The following is a 19,292-nucleotide window of genomic DNA, read 5'->3' as shown; positions in this document are numbered from 1 at the left end:
TAAAGAATTATGAAAAGAAAACCTAATTTTGAATAGGAGATTATGTCTTTGCAGGACGAGCGTGAAACTGGGCAGTGGGGGCATCACGAGGGCAAATACACTTTCCCTCTAATAAAGCTTTTTGAAAATCTGACAGAGCATAAGTGTTTCCATGGTAAGCATGGAGTGCCTCACTCCCAAACCTTTTTGCACTTCAGTGAAATATGAATCAGAAAAGATGATAGGTATAGTCTCTCGCTAGACTATTTACTGTACTTGCTTAACTGAGACCTTCGTTATCTCTATCTCTGAGAACTGCTTGGGAAAATAAGGTGGTCTTGAGAGAGTAAGTTGTCATTAATAAAGCTTTTTTAATTGTCTTCTTTGTGTCAGATGTGCTAAGCATTCATGTGCCATTTGGAGAGATGCCAGTCTTAGAGAACAACTGCCAAGGCTGTGGCAGAGCCAGGAGCTTTATCCACGAGGATTAATTCAGGGATGCTAACAGTTGCTCTTTTGAAGACTTCACCTTTTTGTTATGGTCATTAAAAAGCAATGCCTTTAATGCTCAGTATAGCTACACGTGTGCTCCATGCAAAGGTCTGCACAACTGCCCCAAGATTCTGGCAGATATCTCAACCCACTCCCCTCAAGGGGGGCAGCAAGGACTCCATCATCTCCTTCTCCCCTTTCCTATGAGGAGACAGGGACAGAAACACGGGTGTCTCCTGCACATGCTCTCAGGTGAAAGGGAAAACTGAAGCTGAAATTAGGGAAGAAAGGACAGAAAAAGAAGGGGAGGAAAATGCATTCTGTTTAGTGCTGCAATGCTTGAAATACTTGTTTGGTGTCATTCTAGCTGAACAGGCAGCGTCCTGTGCCCACACTCTCCACCAGTTGTTACACAGGCTTTTTGCAGCCTCCTCCTCCCTTTAGCAGTTCCTTTGCAGCCCCACTCCAGTGAGAGGCTCCCGCTCTGTTTCTCTCCCAATCCTAAACCTACACCTTGGTTGTGAGTTGAGCCTTGTCCAAAACCCCAGCCCTGGTGCAAGGTGAAAAACTCTTTGGGAGGGCAGACTGTGGCTTCTCAGTCACATTTAGATGACTCGTTCTGGGTTGTGGCTTTTCTGCATCAAAAATGCAGTCTAATAGAGCGCTGAGGTTGTGGCCTTGACAGGTCCAGGAGGGGCTGGCTGCAGTGTAAGCCTTTGCCACAAACACCCCTGTCAGCTGGAGAGGCAGTGTCCTTCCTGGACCTAACTGTCTCTTCAGCAGGTGTTTGACTTGCTCAGGTTATTTCCTGGAGCCTCTCTTGGGTTTCTGAGTAGCTGGAGCAACTCGCCTGTGTAATCTTAATACATTTCTTACTGCAGGATGATACCAAGAAATGCACCCTCTTGGTCCTATCAGACATGGAAGAAGGATTTTGCCACTCACCTGGTAGGTTTTAAAGACAAACTGAGGAACTGCCCTTTGCTATAGTGCTTGCAAGCTGGCGCTTCTGCAAAACTGTTTGCTTCAGTCAGCAATTCAATGCTAGCCAGGAGACAGCTTAAAGCCTGGAATGTTACTCTTTTGCAAATGACCTCTCTCCCTTGTGCTCAGTGGCAGAGACATCAGTGCTAAGTGCCAGTGGTATTGTATCCCTGTTGGTCCTCAGAGCCATGTTTAATCGCGTTCCTGGACAGCAATAGGAAATAAATGTGCTCATTTCTCACATAAGAGTCACCACTGAGGTGTGGCACTGCACGTGAGTATCGCTACCAGCAGCTACACGCCAGAGCAAATAAATCCTCTTGGCAGCAGCTGCTGCACTTGTTTCCTCTCACCATGCAAAACCTCAGCTCCTGTAAGCACTCTGGAGGAGACCATCAGCAGCATGTGGCCAGATGCAGAGGAAGCCATTACCTCATCCTCCCTTGCATGATTATCAGAAGCAGGAAAATGTTTTATATGACATTGCAACACTAGGTGACTTTCTCATGGGTCTACCAAGGACTTGTGCTGAGACACAAATACAAGTCTTGAGAACTTCTAATTTCTGTAAGACAACTTCTTTTTGGAGCAGAAAGCAACTCCTTTAGGAGCAAGCAGATCCATCTCTCACAGTTTCTGAAGGGGAAAAAAGCATCAATACAACCATCGTCTCCTATTCCTAGTATGCTCTTCTCTTTAGGATACAGATACAAATCCCACACAAAGAAATTTGTGACCCTCGAGCTAATGAGAACTGAAGGTGGTGCTCTCATTCTCTGGGGCAAGTATACTGCATTTGGTAGCACCTTTTCTTGCCTGCCTGGCAAGGGCAAGGAGAAAGCACCAGCTGTAAGAGGAGCACTATCATTGGAGCACTGCTACCCCCAGGTTGGCAGAGCAGAAGCCATGTGTTCTCAATTCCTTCTGTGAAAGACATTCAAAGGCAGAAGCCCCTGCTTCCACTCTTGCTCTAAGATGGGGGCATGGTCTGATGGCATAGTGAAAACTGTTGTCATTGCAAGCTGCCCAACTGACACATCTGCCTTGCAAAGTTATCGCAGAAACCTCTGCAATGTCAAAATCCTCTATAAATGTAAAATACCTCAGTGTTACTTCTGTGCCTTGTATGTTCCCACTCTCTTAAGAGGAAACACTTAATAGAATGTAAAAATATCCAAAACCAAACAGAAAACCAAACCCCACCCCAAAACAGGAAAGGTGGTGTCCTCAGAGTCATGGTCACAGTTTAGGTGGCTGCTTCCTGAGTCACTGCGTAGTTGTCTTTAATTCTCTCCCCGTTTAGTTTGAGCTGCTGTTTCACCACACATCAGCTGTCCGCTCTGCCTGGCACAGCTCTGCACGCAGATGAAAGCTGATTCCAGATTTCAGCTGATTCCTTCAGCTGATTTTTGCTTTTGTTTCGCTTGCAGTAGATGGGAGCTCGGGGAAGGCCAGCAGCATTGTGGCCCTTTGCTCTGAGACACACCTTTACCCATGGGGACTCCCCAGGGCAGCTATACTCTGGCCTCAAAATCACTCTGGCCTGTGGGAAAGACGATACGTTGCCCCACTCAGTCCAGTTTTAAGTGAAATTGTGGCGTTACTAAACCAGCTGGAAGGACTAAATTTCTGCTACCCACACCAGCAGCAGGTTTTGGGTGGGGCAAGCTCACGAAGCTCCTCAGACACGCAGCACCGGGGGGAACACGTCCGTGCCCTCACACAAGCTGTGACACTGGCAGAAGGGGAAAACCCGCCTCAGGCGGGGTAACGGCCGCCCGCCACCGGCGCCCTGCCGCCCCGCGCATGCGTGCCCTCCGCTCACGCCTCCTCCCGCTAGCGCGCTGCGGCGGAGGCGGCTGCGGCGGCGCTGGCGGCCGTTACAGCTCCTGAGGGAGCCGCCCGGCTGCTGCGGCCGTACCCGCTCGCGACGCGGAGGCGGCGGCCCCCATCGATCCCTACGGCTCCTGCAGCGGCCCCACGCCCTACCCGCCCGACCGCCCGAAGTACCGAGCGCCGCCGGACGCCGCCGAGCCGTGAGTGCCAGCTTCCGGCGGGCCGCGCCCTCCCGCCCCGCGGCCTGCGCACTAGGGCCCGCCGCTGCCCGCCACGCCTCGCCCCCAGCTCCCCTGCGGCGGCCTCGACGCCTCGCCCCCAGCTCCGCTTCCCGGGGGAGGGGAGTCCCCGCCGCCCTGCCGGCAGGTGGGACGCGCCGTCTTAGCTTGCCGTTACTTCGGGTGAACTGCAGCTCTGGCCTCTCAGAGCTGAAATGCAGCGTGTAGGTCGCTGCTCTGTCACCACAACTATCGATGCTTGACGTGGTAGAGGGAAGGAATGTGTTGCTTACACAAACCTCATATATGACAGGAGAGTGGTGCAAAGCGACACTTACACCTTTCAAGTCATACCTGTGCTATGTTTTTTTAAATGCAGATCGTTCTACAGCTTTATTGAAAAATAATAAGTAGGGCAGGAAAACTTTGAACTTCAATAAACTCAGCAAACAATGGTGAAGTTTCTCAGAGGTTCTTTTTCAGTTCTTGTACACAAATAATTACTTGTCCTGGGTCGCTTTCCTTTACCAATATTGCGAAAGATGTCTCGTGTATGCCTCAAAATGAGATTTAAAAAAAAAATCTCCATAAGAATGCAGTCATATCAAAGAATAAGATTCCTGTTGAACAATTATGACTCAGTATTCTGTGTGTCTGTGTGTGGAGGCCTGTGTGCCAGCAACTGGAGTGGTGGTGGTTTCGTGATGGGGCATCACCTTCCTTTCCTCATCAGTGCATGCAAATCGCATGCTTTGAATGACTATTTCCCTTCACGTCCTCCAAGTACTGCTGTTGGGGTGGAAGGACCTGACCCAGTGTGTGTGTAGCCCTCCCCGTTTTCTAGGCTTTACCCTTTTGTAGGGCAGTCAGGAAAGACCTGCTCCTGCTGGGATGGGAAGCTCATGCTGGCAGTTTAACACCAGCACAGAGGCTGTGACCAGCATCAATGTTCACGGCTTCCCAAAAGCATGCGCTTGTCCTCATCCAGCGCTGCACTTGCAGGGGCTAACTAACTATGCCACCACGAAATCAACCCAATTTGGAGTCAACTCCTTTTGAGGGGAAATGGTCCTGGTCAGTCCTGAATGTCAGATGAGACAGTATTTTTTATATTTTTTATATATATATAAAATATATATAAAATATACAATTTAGTAATATTTAAAATTACATATTTTCTTGTCAGTGAAGATGCGCAAAGGTCTCCCTGTTGTGTACCTGCCGCTGCAAGCCTCAGGACGCCATGCTTTTAAGTGCTCTGCAGCCCCCTCCGCAAAGCACTCCGTTCTCTGGGGCAAGCCTGCTGCAAGACAGGGCTGCGAGAGTCCCTTTGGCTTTCCAGTGCAGCCCCTCGGTATAGGAGCGCTGTTTCAGGAATGCTCTTTGGGGCATGCAGTGCCTGACCCTGTGATGGGCTGCCGGACAGCGAGCCAGGACGCCTGGGTGGTTGCACTGGTGTGACTGCACCATCTAGTGCTGTCTTCTGCAACTCACTGCTTGTCTTACAGCCAAAAGGAGGCTCAACTGGTTTCTCACAAGTCGACATGGATTGCACCTCAAATGCGCGTAGAACCGTACTTCCTGTTTCATAACACCCCCAAGGCTGGAGAAATTGATGGGGCAGAGGCCGCAGCTTCTTCTAGCCGCTGTCTTCCCTGGTAGGTGAGCTTCCACCCAGCTTGGACAGCCGTGAAAGAGAAAAAAGCATGACACAGCGCTAACTTGCATCAGTGATGTATGCGCATAAAATGCACATGCGAAATACTAAGCTGGTTCAGTGGGCTCTGAAGGGAAAATGCAGATTCAGTTCTAGATTGCTAGCTGTATTCAGTGCCAGTCGGAATCAAGTCAGGAAACAATAAGGCAACAGCAGAAATAAGGCCCAGACCTGCAGCAACCGCTCACTCACTTGGCTCCTGCTCAGGTGCTGCCCTAAGGCACAGCTCCTGCGAAGGCCTGATGTGTGCGGGGAGCAGCACCATTCGGCTGCAGAAAGAGCTGCATGTACGCTGGATACCGAGGCCAGCAAGAGATAAGGTCTGCTGTCTCTGCAGCCTTGCAAAAGTAATTGTTTGGTAGTTTCTGATAAGCCTGAAAGCCTTCAGAACTAACTAACTGCCACAAGCCACAGGAAAGGTGTAGACCAGACTTCCAAGCTGGAAGGCAGGATTATGCCAGCTTACCCCAAAAAGCTTTTGGAAGCGGATCCACCAGCAGCTGGCCTGCTGAGGCTCTCCTGCTTCCTGCGGTGATAGAGGGGACACCTGCAGCGTGATGGAGGAGGAAGGATGAGCACCCTCAGCCAGGCAACTCTTTTGCTCATAAGCGTGTGAGTTAGTGACTTTGTGAGTTAATGAGCATGTGAATTGTTGAAGCAATAAATTAGAGAATGGAGATTTTAGACTACTTTGTTGAAAGGGGATTGAGCCCTTGTTTGATTTTTACCTAAGGAGCTCCTGAAATAAAGCTTGATTCACACAGTACACTGCCCTGTGAATTTGAGAGACCCAAATGAACTGTGACAATCCACCAAATATTCACTGCTGAAACTGGACTTGCACAATACAGTAGTAACAAGATGGAAAATGCTTTAACCATATGTGGTTGAGAGATTAAGGAACAGGATTGAAGGAAACATGGATTTATCAGGAAGCTCCCATAGAAACCATAGGGGCTGCTTCAAAACCGGGCCTGACAGGGTCAGCAAACTGGAGACAGGCTGTGGATCTGTGCTGAGGCATGCTGGAGCAGCGGGGTACCTCCTCCACACTCTGCAGAGCAGTACAGTAAGCATACATTTGTGTTAACTTGCATTTTGTGGTTCTGCTTCTCTGTTCTCCGAGTAGATTTCCTAAGGTTCCAGGAAAGCTTCGCTTTTGTCCAAGGCAACAGACATGGACTGAATATGAGGAAGTCCTTCTGCTGGCAGCTCCTTTGGCACAAGGGCTAGAATGTTGGCACTGCAAGGAGTGGCACCAGTTACTGAAAGCTGCGCAAAGACCATGCTGAGCTCTGCATCTTGGCACGCCTGATCTGTGCAAAAGCATGGATGCATAGACAGCATGGCAGCAAGGTTGTCCTGCGGAGGAAGCGTGTTTCATGGTTTTGGCTGAATTTCATTAAAATATGTCCTTTTTAATGGCAGGCTTGGTAGAAGCCCACATTTAAGGACAGTGAGTTTCTCTTATCTTCTAGAGATGATCGTGGATCATCTGGCAAATACACCTTAACGAGGCATGCTGCAAAAGACTTCTTGCTTCTTTCTGCGGTTTGTTCTGGTTTTGGTATGAGAGGGATTTCATTATCCAGTGACAGCAACAGGCATTTTTACAAACAAAAACAAATGAACAAAACAAGAGCTGTAGAAATGGAAATGTACTGCCTCAGGTAGGACAACAGCTGGGCTTTTTAAACAGCCAGCCTTTATCACCACTGGTAGTATATCACCTAGATCCCATTATGAAGGTATGCTGCTGTAACTAACAGTGTAATATTTACAGGGTTGAAGTAGGAATGTTAAATGGAATTTGTTTTAAGTAGTCTAAATACTCCTAATTATTCATAGCTACGAAGTATCTTGCCACATGGAAACATTTGTCGACTTTTAGGAAGCAATAAATAAGAGTCAACAACAGACCTCCAAAATGAACTCTGCCTTATTTGTGTTTACTTTTTAAGATTAAAAGGTGGGGAAATACAATGAAGGAAAAATACTTTAACTTGGTTAAGAATGAATCAATTTGGTCTTCAATTGCTTGGGCCAAAGATAACTGAAGAACTATATTACTCTCCAAAAAGGCAAAGTACTTAAAAAAGGTAATCCTGTTGTTAAGCACATAGGGAAAAAGCATTGCAAGGGATTGTGATGCCACCGGGCACCACAGAACCTGCTCTTGTCTAACCAGGTTTCCTTTAATTAATGGAGAAGGTTTTTGTAATGTCAAAGAAGTTATTTAAAGCAAACAGAAAGAAATCTATTTTTTTTTCTTGTGACTGAAGCTATTATTTTATGGGATTTGGAGCTGAAGAGCCAGAAAGCAGATTTTCTAAACATCAAGATAGCAACTTAAGGCCCAGCAGTGTAAACAGGAGCACAGTTTAAACTATTCAATGTTTTTAACACTAGTATCTTCTAATAAATTCTCCCCCTGCAGAAGCAGAATGATTATCAGACCAGTGACCAAGAAGATACTTCATACAAAGTTGACAAAAAATATTGATTGCAGAGGACTGCAATCTTCACTTTCAGAAGTGATAATCATCTGTTCTTTCTACTGAGCAGATATATTTGTAGGTATTTGGTACTTCTGAAGTCAAGGCAGAGGTGTCTTGTCAAGTGACATGCCTGGGAAATTAACTTTGAAGTTACTCCTTTGGAAATACCTGGGGGCTGAAGGTCCAGCCCACAGCCTTGAATGATGGCAGATTTTCACTGATTATTCAGTAGTTCCTGCAAAGCGGTCTCCTTTCATTTGGTAGAAAATTCACAGCTTCAGCAGGTGAGCAGACTGAATGCGTAATGAGCAATTCGGTCACAAACTTGAATCAAAAGTTTAAAGATAAATCCTGAAGTTATCTCCAACTAGAATAATAATTTAGACGGGATTTAACAAAGAATCTTGAACAAAACTATAATTGTGCTGTATTTACCCAAATTCTTGATGCAGCTGTTAATAACCTGAATATACTGTTTCTAATTCATTGTAGAGGAACAAAACTGCTCAAGCAGTGAGAGGCAGTGACTTAAACATCACTATGGAGCATCAGACAATAAAGGGTACTTAAAATAAACCATTATGATAGCTGAACACATATAAAAATAATCTCTTTATTGTGATTTTTTTTGTCTTTACCTGACAGTGTTATTTCTTAAGAATAAATATTAACAGGTGAAAGTATCTCTGCTGAGCCTGCAATTCCACGTTTCTTGCAGCAGCAGTGCTGTCATAACCAACTTCTTCCCCAGCTGCTTGTTCCCCACCCTATGCCGCCCCTTCTCCCCGGGCAGTACACCGGCTTACGAGGCCACACTGCCCACCAGATGAGGGACCTGCCCAAGTGGGCGTCACCGCTTCCCACCCTCTTCACCCTGGATGTTGCCAGCAGCAACACTGGCTACAGTAATCCTCCTCCCAGCTCATTTCTGCCCTTGCACAAGCCCATGAGTAATCTGAAGCCCTCCGCAGAGCTAAAATAGGGAACAGATTTGACAGAAAATTAGCATTTTTTAGGACTGGTTGTTTTTCAGTGGAATCAGTTCACTTGAGCCCGTTCAACATGTAACTGAGCAAACATGTTCTCCAAACAGTGGAGAAGGATAGGTGAGAGCAGGAATAAGGTAAAGACCCAGGGCTGCTCAATGTCTCACAAAAAATGGTGTGGCCATGTGTACCCTTCTGACACAACCAGCCACCTGGGGAGTTGAGCCAAACTGCTGTACTCTGCACTGGAGCAGAGCTGGAGCTCTGAGAAAAAAGAACATCTGGCTATGCAGTAACTAATAGCTGAGGTGGCAGCACCTTTAGCAGCTGTAGTCATTTTGGCAATGAACTTGTGAGTATCCCCTAAACCACAGCTACCTCAAAAGCTGACCTTACTCTGAATGAGGAAAGATTTATTCTTTTTTTTTTCCTGCTCTGAGAGCATTTCAGACTAAGTGAGATGAAATAAAAAACACATTTAAAGAAATTACATTGGTAAATGAAGATCCTAAAAAAGTTTTTAAATGGGCAACACTAAAATAATTCTGTAAGATGTTTCTTTTTTTAACTCAAAACACTTTTATCCTTTGAAGTAAAATCAATTCATTTTAGATCTATTACTCTAGTACAAGAGAGATAATAAACTCAACACCACTCACAATAAACTTTACAATAATTGTCATGTTATAATAAATGGAAAAAATGAATACGTAGTGACCTTTGTGCCAAATCCACTGTTGTGAGCTGTAGTAAGCTATTTGTTCAACTGTATGACGGAGGTTTTAGTCTGATACACAGAATACATTGCTTGGCTTTTAAACCGATTCATTAAGAGCTCTTTCAGGAAGACTGAAAACCAACAACTTTTTACCTTCAACTCAATAAATCATATCCCATTTAATTCAGTTTTTATTCAATGAAATGATGTATAAAAACTTACAAATCTGAGAACTTAACTATACACAAAAAGATGATATTCAGTTTAAACGTATACACAGAGAAGAGCTGTGGTTTGTGACTTGCCCTCTCCCACCCCTCCCCCCAAAACACACACTGTCTCCATTTACGATGGGGCACTTATTCTGTCTGCTTACGCCTTCTGTTGGCCCAGTAATTGCTCGGTGGGCTTCATTGCTGCTGTCAGTTTAGGTTTTTAAGCTACCAGCAAAAAATCTGGGCATCTATATAAAATAATAAGAATCAGCAACTTGATTTTTAACACAAAGATGCAGTGCTACCATCAGCAGTAACTAAAACTACAGAATTCACCCTTTCAGTTTTTGCAGACTTTGCCTTGGCTTTGAAAATAACGGGACTCTCACAGAGCAGAATTTGCCAGCCAGCACTACAGATTCACTTTAAAACAACCATGATCCCCTGTTGCTAGAACGTCTCTGCACCACTTCTTCCTCTTAACTCATGCCATTAGACCAAATGGAATATGGACATTCCTTGCCTAAGGCAATAAAGCTTTTCTCTCTCCTTTCATCCAGAGTGACTCAAACTTACAGCTAACAACACATGCATGTGCCGCACTAATGATGGTACAGTGCTCACCAGTATGTCACTTCTCTAGTTCCCTTTGTAGCTTGGGTGACAACACTTACCTATTAGCTTCTCTTCAACAGGCCAATAAAAATGCACACAGCTCGGAACGTTTTAATTTTGATTAAAAATAACCTGTGCAATGACTAGTTTTGTCAAACAACTAAAAGACTTTCTGGGCTGAGTCTGAGGGTAGATGGCCAGTTACTTAAAAAAGATGTGTGCATTTATTTACCTGTACCAAATATACACACAAACACTTTCTATATATATATATATATAAAAAAATCTTTATACATATACAGTATTTTATATATATATAAAGATTGCCATCACATTATTATTACAGCTACTTAAGTCAAAATTTGACTAAGTAACTACTTTGCTTGACTCAATGATGCTATCTGAAACAGATACCCAAAGGCATACTTGAAGGAAAACATAAGGCTAAAAATAACCCAACACCCTCAGCTCTTTTTAACTCAATGAACAGAGATTTTTGCATTCATTGAGAAAAGTTCTGAGGGTTTTAAGTTATAACCTTAATCAACTCGCTTGTGGACTTCTAAAAAGCACGATGTTTAATTTGCCAGATCTTCTCAAAATGCCTTTTTACCAGGGAAACTAATATATATATATATATATATATATATCTCTTTTCTTTGCTTACCAAACTGATACTCTGTTTCTCATTACACTCATCGTTGTATCTAAATACACTTTTAAGCAATCTAAATTTCATTTAAAAATCTATTAAATTTGGATTAACTAATACTATCAACATAGTTAGCTGGATTATTTTTTCACATGTTCCTTTGTATTAAAATCAATTATGTTGTGGTTTGATGCAAGAGCTTTTTGTTTGTTTTGGTGGGAGAGGCAAAGTCCAATTTCCTAACGTGCCAGTACAGTTCTTGTTGCTGAAGACAAAGGGTGGGAGGAAAGCTGGTGGAAAAGATGGCAGGGGTAAGTGAGGTAAGAGGTGGGGGAGGAAAAAATTGATTTAATAAAAAATGAGTAAAGAAACTTTAAAAAATTGATATAGGTTTCACATTCAGTCTAACAACACTGCTTCCTGCTCCTTTTTGATGGAGGCTAACACTGCATTATCAGTCTCTGTGGCTTCTGTGTCCCCACCACCTAGCAGAATGGAGCGATCTTCTTCTAGTGTAAAGACAGAGTTTTGATTTTGGCACGAATGTTTGACTACTTCATTGGGAGTTGAAAATGTTTTGTCACACAAGTTACATTTGTAGGGCTTGTTGGTCTGTACTAGCATGTTGTCCATTTGACTGCCTTCCTCAAAAGTACAGAGTTCCAGAGTCTGTTTGTCCACCATTGTGTACGTGTCCATGCTCTGGTTTAGGCACACATGTCTGGCAGCCTGGTTCGCCCTGCAAAAGCTTTTGTCACAAGTGCTGCACTTAAAGGGCTTGCCAGTGTGTATGTACATGTGCTCCCTCCAGTGGCTTTTCTGAATAAATTTGCGACCACAGATGGAACATTCGTATTTCCGTCTTTTTACTTCCCTCTCTTGATCTGCCTGCTCCAAGTTGTCTATGTCTGCAATGTCGGAGGGGGGCGGTGTCTCTGACTGCTGCTGCCCATCAATTATTGGGGAGTCTGAGATCTGCTGCAGCTCACTGTCACTAATCATCCCTGCTTCAGGCACTTCCACGGCATCTTTATCCGCTGTGTTGTTACAAAGAGACAAAGAAATATTACTTTCTCCCTGCTGGCTAGATGTGAAAGGAACTCCTGTGTGGATCTGCAGGTGCTCACGCAAACTACTTCGCAAATTGAACCGGCGACCGCAGAGATGGCAGGCGTAGTATTTTGGGAAGCTTCCATTCCTTTTCATAATGCTTGGCTTGACATGTGCTATTGTGAGTGAGGCAGGCTGTTCATCTGAAGAAGATGCTTCCATGTTGGCCTCTTCTCCTGCAGGTGAATTATTACCAGCAGCAGATACCAATTCTGGAGATAAAGAAGATGGCAATGGGTCAGAAGTGGACATATTTGTCCGGGTCACTTGTGGCAGAGTTGTAGCTAACTGCGAGAGCTGTGAGCCTTCAGAAACCTGCTCTTGGTTCATCCGTGATGTCTGTGGCCTTGGTTCTCGCCCGAGTTTGTCAGTTGCTGATGTAACCTTAGTGGGATGTCTTATCTGGTGATCTGCAATCTGAATGCCATACAATGAAGATGCTAATGGAAAAACTTGATCCGGGTGAGAAAAAGTTCCCTGACTTGCAAGGCTGGCCTCTTGAATTAGTGGATACGCATGCAGAAACTTTATTCCCTGTTCTAGTCGAACTGGGTCAATGAGTTGTGGTGCCATCTTCCCAGTGTACATCAAATGCAAGAGATAACTGAAGATATCTGGCTGTATGTCAGTCGCTTTCAAACGGACACATTCACTGAAAGGTGAAACAAAATGATCAGTAAGAGATAAGGAAAATATTTTTTACCAGATCTAGCTTATGCAAGCATTGATAAAAATCAGAGGCATCTACTTAAATTCAAAAGACAGAATCTGCAACAAACAGAGAGAAACTCTTTAATGTAAAAGAGCTAATCTTACTGGCCACTTGAAAGGTGACATTTTTTTCCTCAGGAAAGTAACTGGCTTGAAAGACAAAGCTGTCCCATTGCAATCTACACCTTTGTAAATTGCTGTTATGTTATACATTTGTTGTCACATACTAATGTATTTTGTAAATTGCAAAGGTATTTTTCCCCTTGTTTTGGTTGGATTCAAACACATCTGTAGCTAAATTAAAACCTTCTAGCACTGGACTCTACATTCACAATCCATTAAACTTTTCTCAGTACTTAGCCCTGAAAACACCTAAAATTCACCTGGCACTTGCCTGTTTGGCTTCTATGGCTTACTGGTGTTTACAGCTACAGTTCTGCAAATGTGTGGTATCACCTTGTCTCAACTGCATTACAATTCAGAAACCACGCAGGACAGGGTGTGATCTGATGCACAGGTGTAGCCTGGGCACATCTAACCCGTGGAGGCCAGGCTCCTTACAAAGCAGAACGGTAGCTTCTTTCCTTGAGTAGGGAGGAAGAAACGGTAGCACCGGTGGTACACCTGGTCATCCTAACAGTCCCTTGGTTAGAGTGCTCAACAAAGGGAGACGCTTTGGCTGTGATGCCTTCTTCAGCCTAACAGGACTGAAACCAACACCATCCTCCAGCTAAGAGCATGCCCTATGTATCACCCTTTAGGATACTCTGGACTGAAACACCCACCACTCCTCCAGTTGAAGGTGGATCTCTGTGCAGAAAGAGAGGCAAGGTTCACAGAAGAAGAAAGAAAATCAGGAACATCTTGGTTAGGCCAGTTAGCTAACAGAAGAGGATCTGGGATTCTAATCGTTTTTCAGAGTTGTTTGTTTAATGTAAGAGCTACAAATATTAAATAAAAGACAGAAAACCAGAAATGGACATGACTGCGCACTGCGGTCTGAATGCTCCAACACAGTAGGCTACCAAGCTGAGGAGAAAATTATGCCCAATTCTTCCCTTTGAGACCTTCTTGAGTGTTCTCTCTGACTGCTTTTGAATTCTTATATATTACTCAAAAGTAAATTTTACAATGCCTTCTTCCAGAGATGACCATGTGCTCTTGATGGAGCATCAAGACCGATACATCTGCCTGCAGTCCTGTCTCAGAAGTGCAAATGCACTTGTGTACTTGATGTTTACTTTTGGCTAGGAACTCTTAGCCAAAGAGTTGAGAGTTTTACTCACTTAACATAAACTTTCTAGATAGTTCAAATAATTGGGAAAAAGAAAAGACCAAACATTCTTTAAAACAGTCTTACTTTCGTTGTCTTTTCAATGCCCTCCATGTAAGGCTGCCCACACAAAAAAAAAAAAAAAAAAAAGGAAGAAACACAAACTCCCTTATTTTCCACCACTGTGTAGTATTCTATTATTTAACTGACTTTGGTAAGCTGTAAAAAAAATGAAACATATTAACCTCTTTTATAAGTCAATTTCTCAAAATCTCCTAGCAAATACTTATTGGGTTGTATATAACCTTATGGAAATGTTAAGAATAGCACCAAGACAGAGCAGAGGATAGTGAGCGGGGGAAGGAAAGTGCAAGAGGATCCTCAAATATTCAATTCTAGGAATTCTATGCTTTTTTAAGGATAAAGAACTTACACTAAATTATAACATTAGTGTTAATGAATCACAGTTCAACTTTAACATGCTTTAAAGTGAGATTCTAGTTTGCAGATAAGACTGGATTCCATATTCCTTATGTCATAGCAAGAAGCAAAAAGGACATTTTCAGGTTTCAAAATGTTGCTAGACCTCCTTACCTGAACTAACTGAACAATATTTAAACAGTGAATCTTTTTATAGTTACCTGGTTTGATGAACAAACAACATCTTGAAGTAGTTGGAGAAAGAAGCAAGGACTGATTTGTGTGCCTTGAAGTAGACATCACCAATGGCAACTGTGCAGTCACACAGGAAACCGAACTCCCTCTGAGCATTTAGTTGCTGCAGCAGAATAAGTCCATGGTTGGCCAAATCCATTTTTTTACACTCTGAAAAGCAAATGACTTCCATGTAAAACTTAATAGTAGATGCAGAGATGCAACAGTAGATGTCGCTTAACAGATATTTTCTTCTAATATCTGTATGCCATGCTTTAGTAACACCTCTTAATCCCAAGCTACTGTATAAATGATATCTTACATGTAGGCAAGGATCTCTGTTTCATGACGGGCAGTGTGATTCACACAGGTGCAAGTGATTTGCCGAGGCTTAAAGAGCAAAGCAGAGCCAGGACTAAAGAGTTCTGAAAAGGCATGGGGGGACTTGGATAGAGAAACATAAATAGCTAAAGGAGAGGAAGAAATATTAATAAGTAGTAAAAACACCTATTTGTATGGGAAGAACAAAGTCTTTTGGCTGCCACTCATCTGTTCAAACAGGAAAAATAAATCTCCCTTCTGGTATCAGTCACCCTCACCTAAGTGGGTGGGAGAGACAAGGGCAGAACCCAGTAAAAGATGTTAGATACTTTTAACCTGAATTTTCAGTGTCTCTCTATAGCTTTTACCTACAAGTTGTGTGTCCATCCAGCTGAATCCAAACCCAGCATTAAATAATTAAGCATTTCTGACGGTTATGCCCTCTCCTGGGAAATACCAGATACATATCTGAGTTCCCAGGCTGCAACAATGAATTCATTCTAGGTATTGGCAAGCCCTCTGGACTACCAGAACAGGAGGGGCCAATCTTTTCACTCAACAACTATTTATTTATTTATTGAGATCAGCTACAACAGCATTTTGTAAGGAGCCTGCGTGCCGGAGTGCCTCATGCTTGCCTAGCAAATCAAGAAACCCGAGGGGTGAGAGGTGCGGTTCTGTCCATCGCTGGCCGTTGGCGCAAGGTAGGATAACTGACGGTGAAACGTGGCACCAACCTGAGTCCCCTTAAACTGGGGCTTGTGCAGCCCCCCAGCACCTCCTTGTACCAGCTGCTGGAGGCTGCCCTCAAAGAACTACCTAAGAGCGATGAACTTTTTCTCAAGGATTCGAGGGCAGCCTTGGAAGCAATAATTGATAACTTTGGGGAAGAAAATAGCCAGGGAAACACATTAGGACAGTTGTGTATGGTTGGATGGATGAATATACGGCTAGTAAGATCAACAAGCGGATATAAACTTAAACAAAACAAATAGCGCTTTGGGCAGAAAAAGTGAAAGCATGAAGGTCTGTATGTAGCCACGTAAAACAGCAAGAGAAGTCAACAAAATACCTGGGCACGTTATACCCAGAACAGTGCAGATGTTCTATGAACAGAAAAGAAAGAGATGGTGAAACCAGAAGTGGATCAAAAGCAGTAGATTTATAAGAAGTCTTGGGTTTTTTTCCCTCCATATTTAATAGGAAGTTATCAAAATTTTAGGTAAGGTACAAACAGCTTGTTTCTTCTATACAGTGAGAGCGTGGCTTTTTGGGAAAGAGAATAAAAGTGTATTCCACATATGCCAATATGTTTAGTCATTGGAGAAACATGTAATTCCACTTGCTGGAGAGTGAAGAATGCCCTCGTATTTAAACCAATAGCCAGGCCAACCAAATGCATTCCTTTGCATTCATAGGAGATCAGAACTCGTTTGAGTCTGAAGTGTAAGGGCAAGAAAGAAAGACAACTTAAGATACACTTGATTATTATCTTACAGTTAATAAGAGGAAAAAAACCCAGGTTCCAGCTCTCTTCAGGTCCATCCTCTCCTCCCTAAATTACTGTTTGGGTAATTACATTTGTACAAACAATATGCTAAAATCCTCTCCCTCTCTCTAAAAGAGGGAATACTTGCTGTCAGCAGTAACAAAAATCATGTTGATTGTTATTTAATCCTGAAAGATGCTCCATGCAGGTAGACTTTGTGATGTTATGGAAAACACGCTAGAGTTTTTTTTTTTTGGTAGCTTTAATTTAGCTTATTCTGTGTGTGCTACTTTTTTTAATTCATCAGTGTTGAGTCTGGTTTGTACTTGGACAGCGAAGCTTGTCAGGCAGAGCAAACCATCGATGTGAGGGAACTCCAAGCCAGAAAGGCATTCTCTCTAGTTATTATCATCCTAAATTTGTTTAGCTTATAGTTAAGCTTATCCAAACAGCAGTCACTGTGGCAGTTGAAGCTGTTACCCTTCATCAGAGACCCCAATTAATCTTTGCACAAAACGATACGGTGTTCATACATGTGCACAACGCTAAGTTTCTGTGCGTATTTAAAAGATATTTAAATGCTTTGAACTGAAAGCACTAGAAGAATTACACTCTAAGGAAACTATATGGCAGAGGAAAAGAGTAAGGAAAGCACCTTGTCTCTCTTTTATATATAGGAGGGTATGTTACAGGTACACGTATGTTCAGGAGTTTTACCCTTAGGTAAATAAAATGATGATTAACACCAGCAAGGCCATATTTTAGCACTGACCGATTCAACAACTGTGCAAAACATTTCTCGTGCCCTGAAACCCTCTGGGGACAGTCCTTCCATTGTACGGCTGACAGGCTGGCCTGGCTCAGCTTTATCACAACTTTTGAAATTACCTAATCTGCTCAACGGTGGGTGAAAAACCACGCCAGGCTGAGTCCTCTCGGAAAACCTACGTTTATTTCGGAGACCACGAAGGGAAAAGCGGAGGGCGCAAGTCAAGGACGAGACGGAGGATGAGCCGGTACCGCACCACGCAAGAGGAGACACAGGCCGAGGCGGCAAAGCGCTGGGAGCGGAGAGGAAGGAGAAGGGAGCGGAGGCCGGCAGGCGCTCGGGCAGGGTAAGCCGGCCGCGCCGACAGGAAACAGCTGCTGGCCCGGCTCAAGCACAGCCCGGCGCTTCCCGGCCTGCCCTCGCACGCCGCAGCGGACACCGGAGCTCCCACCGAAGCCCGGCCCGCTGCAGCGGCAGAGGGCGCCAGCCCGGCCCCGGCGCTGACAGAGGCGCCCCACCGCCCGGCAGTGCCCGCGGCCCCGCAGCAACGGCAGCCGCCCGGCAGCGGGCTGCCAGCGCCCCCTCCCCCGGGCAGGCGGCTGCCGGGGGCCCGCGCGGGGGGGGGGGGGAGGGAGGCCCGGCCCGGCCCCGCCCGCCACAACGGGCCCGCGCGCGCGCGCCGGCAGCAGGGGAAGGGAGGGCAGGGGCGCGCGCCGCTCGGGCGCTCCCGCCGCCTGCCGGCGCCGTAGCGCGCGGCGGGGCGCCGCTCGCGGCGGGGGGCGTGGCCTGCCGCCCGCCCTCTCCCCCGCCCCCCTCCTCCCCGGAGTCACGCTCGGCCTCTGTGGCACAGGTGACGGCGCCCTCCCATTGGCCGCCGGGGCGGAAGGCCGGGTGGCCGCGCGCCGCTCTCACTGGCTGCGCCCCACCCCTCCTCCCCTCTCTCCGCCCGCCTCCTCCCCCCCCCGCGCACGCCACGCGCGCACGGACGGACAGAGACGGCGCGAGACGCAGCGCGAGCAGAGCCGCCAGGGCGCGCGAGACGGGAACCGCCGCCGCTGCTGCCGCCGCCGCCAGGGCCGCCCAGCCTGCCGAGGAGAGACAGGCGGGGCCGCCCCCTCCCGCTCCGCGCGGCGCCCTCCTCCCCCGCCCTTCCCTGCGCCGGATGCCGCCGGAGGGGGCCGCCCCGCTGCGGGCGGGAGGGAGGGAGGGCGCGCGGGCCCCAACCGGCCGAGCCCAGCCCAGCCCAGCCCGGCCCGACGCCGGGCGACACCGGGCCCCCCGCCCCCGCCTCCCTCCCTCCCTCCCTCCCCCGGCGCGGCCCACCCCCCGGCCCGGCCCTCCCTTCCTCCCCTCGGCGCGGGCCCATCCCCCCCGAGCTGTGCCCCGGATGGAGCCGCCCGGCCCGGCCCGGCCCGGCGGGGGTTTGTCAGGAGGCCAGGCAGCCCCAGCGGCGCCAGGCGCGGCCCTCCTCCTCCTCCGCGCCCCCCTCGGCCCGCCGCGGCGCGGCCGGGCGCCCCTCGCACACAATGAGGAGGTAGGGCCGAGCAGGCCCCGCCGCGCCCCCGCGCCCGCCCGCCGCCGCCGCCTCAGCCCGGGCCGCGGCCGGTGCGGCGGGGCCGGGCGCACGTGCGGGCGGCGCCGGGATCCCCCGGGGGGCGCGGCGCGGCGCGGCCGGTGCTCACCTGGGGGGCGCGGGCCGCCGAGGCGCCTGGTGCCGCGCGGGCCGCCGCCGTCTCCGCGCCCAGCAGCAGCAGCAACAACGGAGTCAGCGCGGCGGCGGCGGCGGCGGCTTTTCCTGTCCGGTTACGTTAGGGTCACATGACCGAGAGCGGAGCACAGAGGCTGCAGCGAGGAGCCCCCGCCGGGGGGGAGGGGAGGCGGCGAGCGCTGTGGCGGCAGCAGCAGCAGCAGCAGGAGCCACCCAGCCCCCGCCTGCCCCTCCCTCCCCCGCCCGACGCGCGCAGCGCGGGCCGCACCGGCGGGACCGGCCCCGGCCCCGCTGCCGCTCTGCTCCCGGGCACCCCCCGTCCGAAAGCGTCCGCCTCCGGCGGAGCG

The 19,292-nt window shown here is 47.2% G+C and overlaps 1 protein-coding gene and 1 long non-coding RNA gene across 3 annotated transcripts; one reads left to right on the top strand and one right to left on the bottom strand.

Annotated features, from left to right (window-relative positions):
- The first annotated feature begins 3,162 nt into the window (after positions 1 to 3,162).
- On the top strand, positions 3,163 to 8,351 carry LOC140649227 (uncharacterized). The gene is made up of 3 exons (XR_012041533.1): positions 3,163 to 3,491; positions 5,018 to 5,167; positions 6,356 to 8,351. It is a non-coding gene; the product is annotated as an uncharacterized lncRNA (long non-coding RNA).
- Positions 8,352 to 9,680: 1,329 nt separating this feature from the next.
- ZBTB2 (zinc finger and BTB domain containing 2) lies at positions 9,681 to 19,292 on the bottom strand. 2 transcript variants are annotated; one of them, XM_072856104.1, is made up of 3 exons: positions 17,357 to 17,624; positions 14,646 to 14,829; positions 9,681 to 12,672 (listed from the first exon to the last, which is right to left on the bottom strand). In XM_072856104.1, the coding sequence occupies exons 2-3, from the start codon at positions 14,816 to 14,818 to the stop codon at positions 11,310 to 11,312; spliced, it is 1,536 nt and encodes a 511-aa protein (XP_072712205.1). In that variant the 5' UTR covers positions 14,819 to 14,829; positions 17,357 to 17,624; the 3' UTR covers positions 9,681 to 11,309. The 2 variants fall into 2 exon arrangements, with proteins under 2 accessions (XP_072712205.1, XP_072712204.1); XM_072856103.1 differs by lacking the exon at positions 17,357 to 17,624 and adding an exon at positions 18,920 to 19,292 and having other exon boundaries at positions 9,683 to 12,672.

This window comes from Ciconia boyciana, chromosome 3 (genome assembly GCF_034638445.1).
Source record: "Ciconia boyciana chromosome 3, ASM3463844v1, whole genome shotgun sequence".
Lineage (NCBI taxonomy): Eukaryota > Metazoa > Chordata > Aves > Ciconiiformes > Ciconiidae > Ciconia > Ciconia boyciana.
Note: the sequence above shows the minus strand (reverse complement) of the source record. Positions and strands in the feature narration are given on the sequence as shown.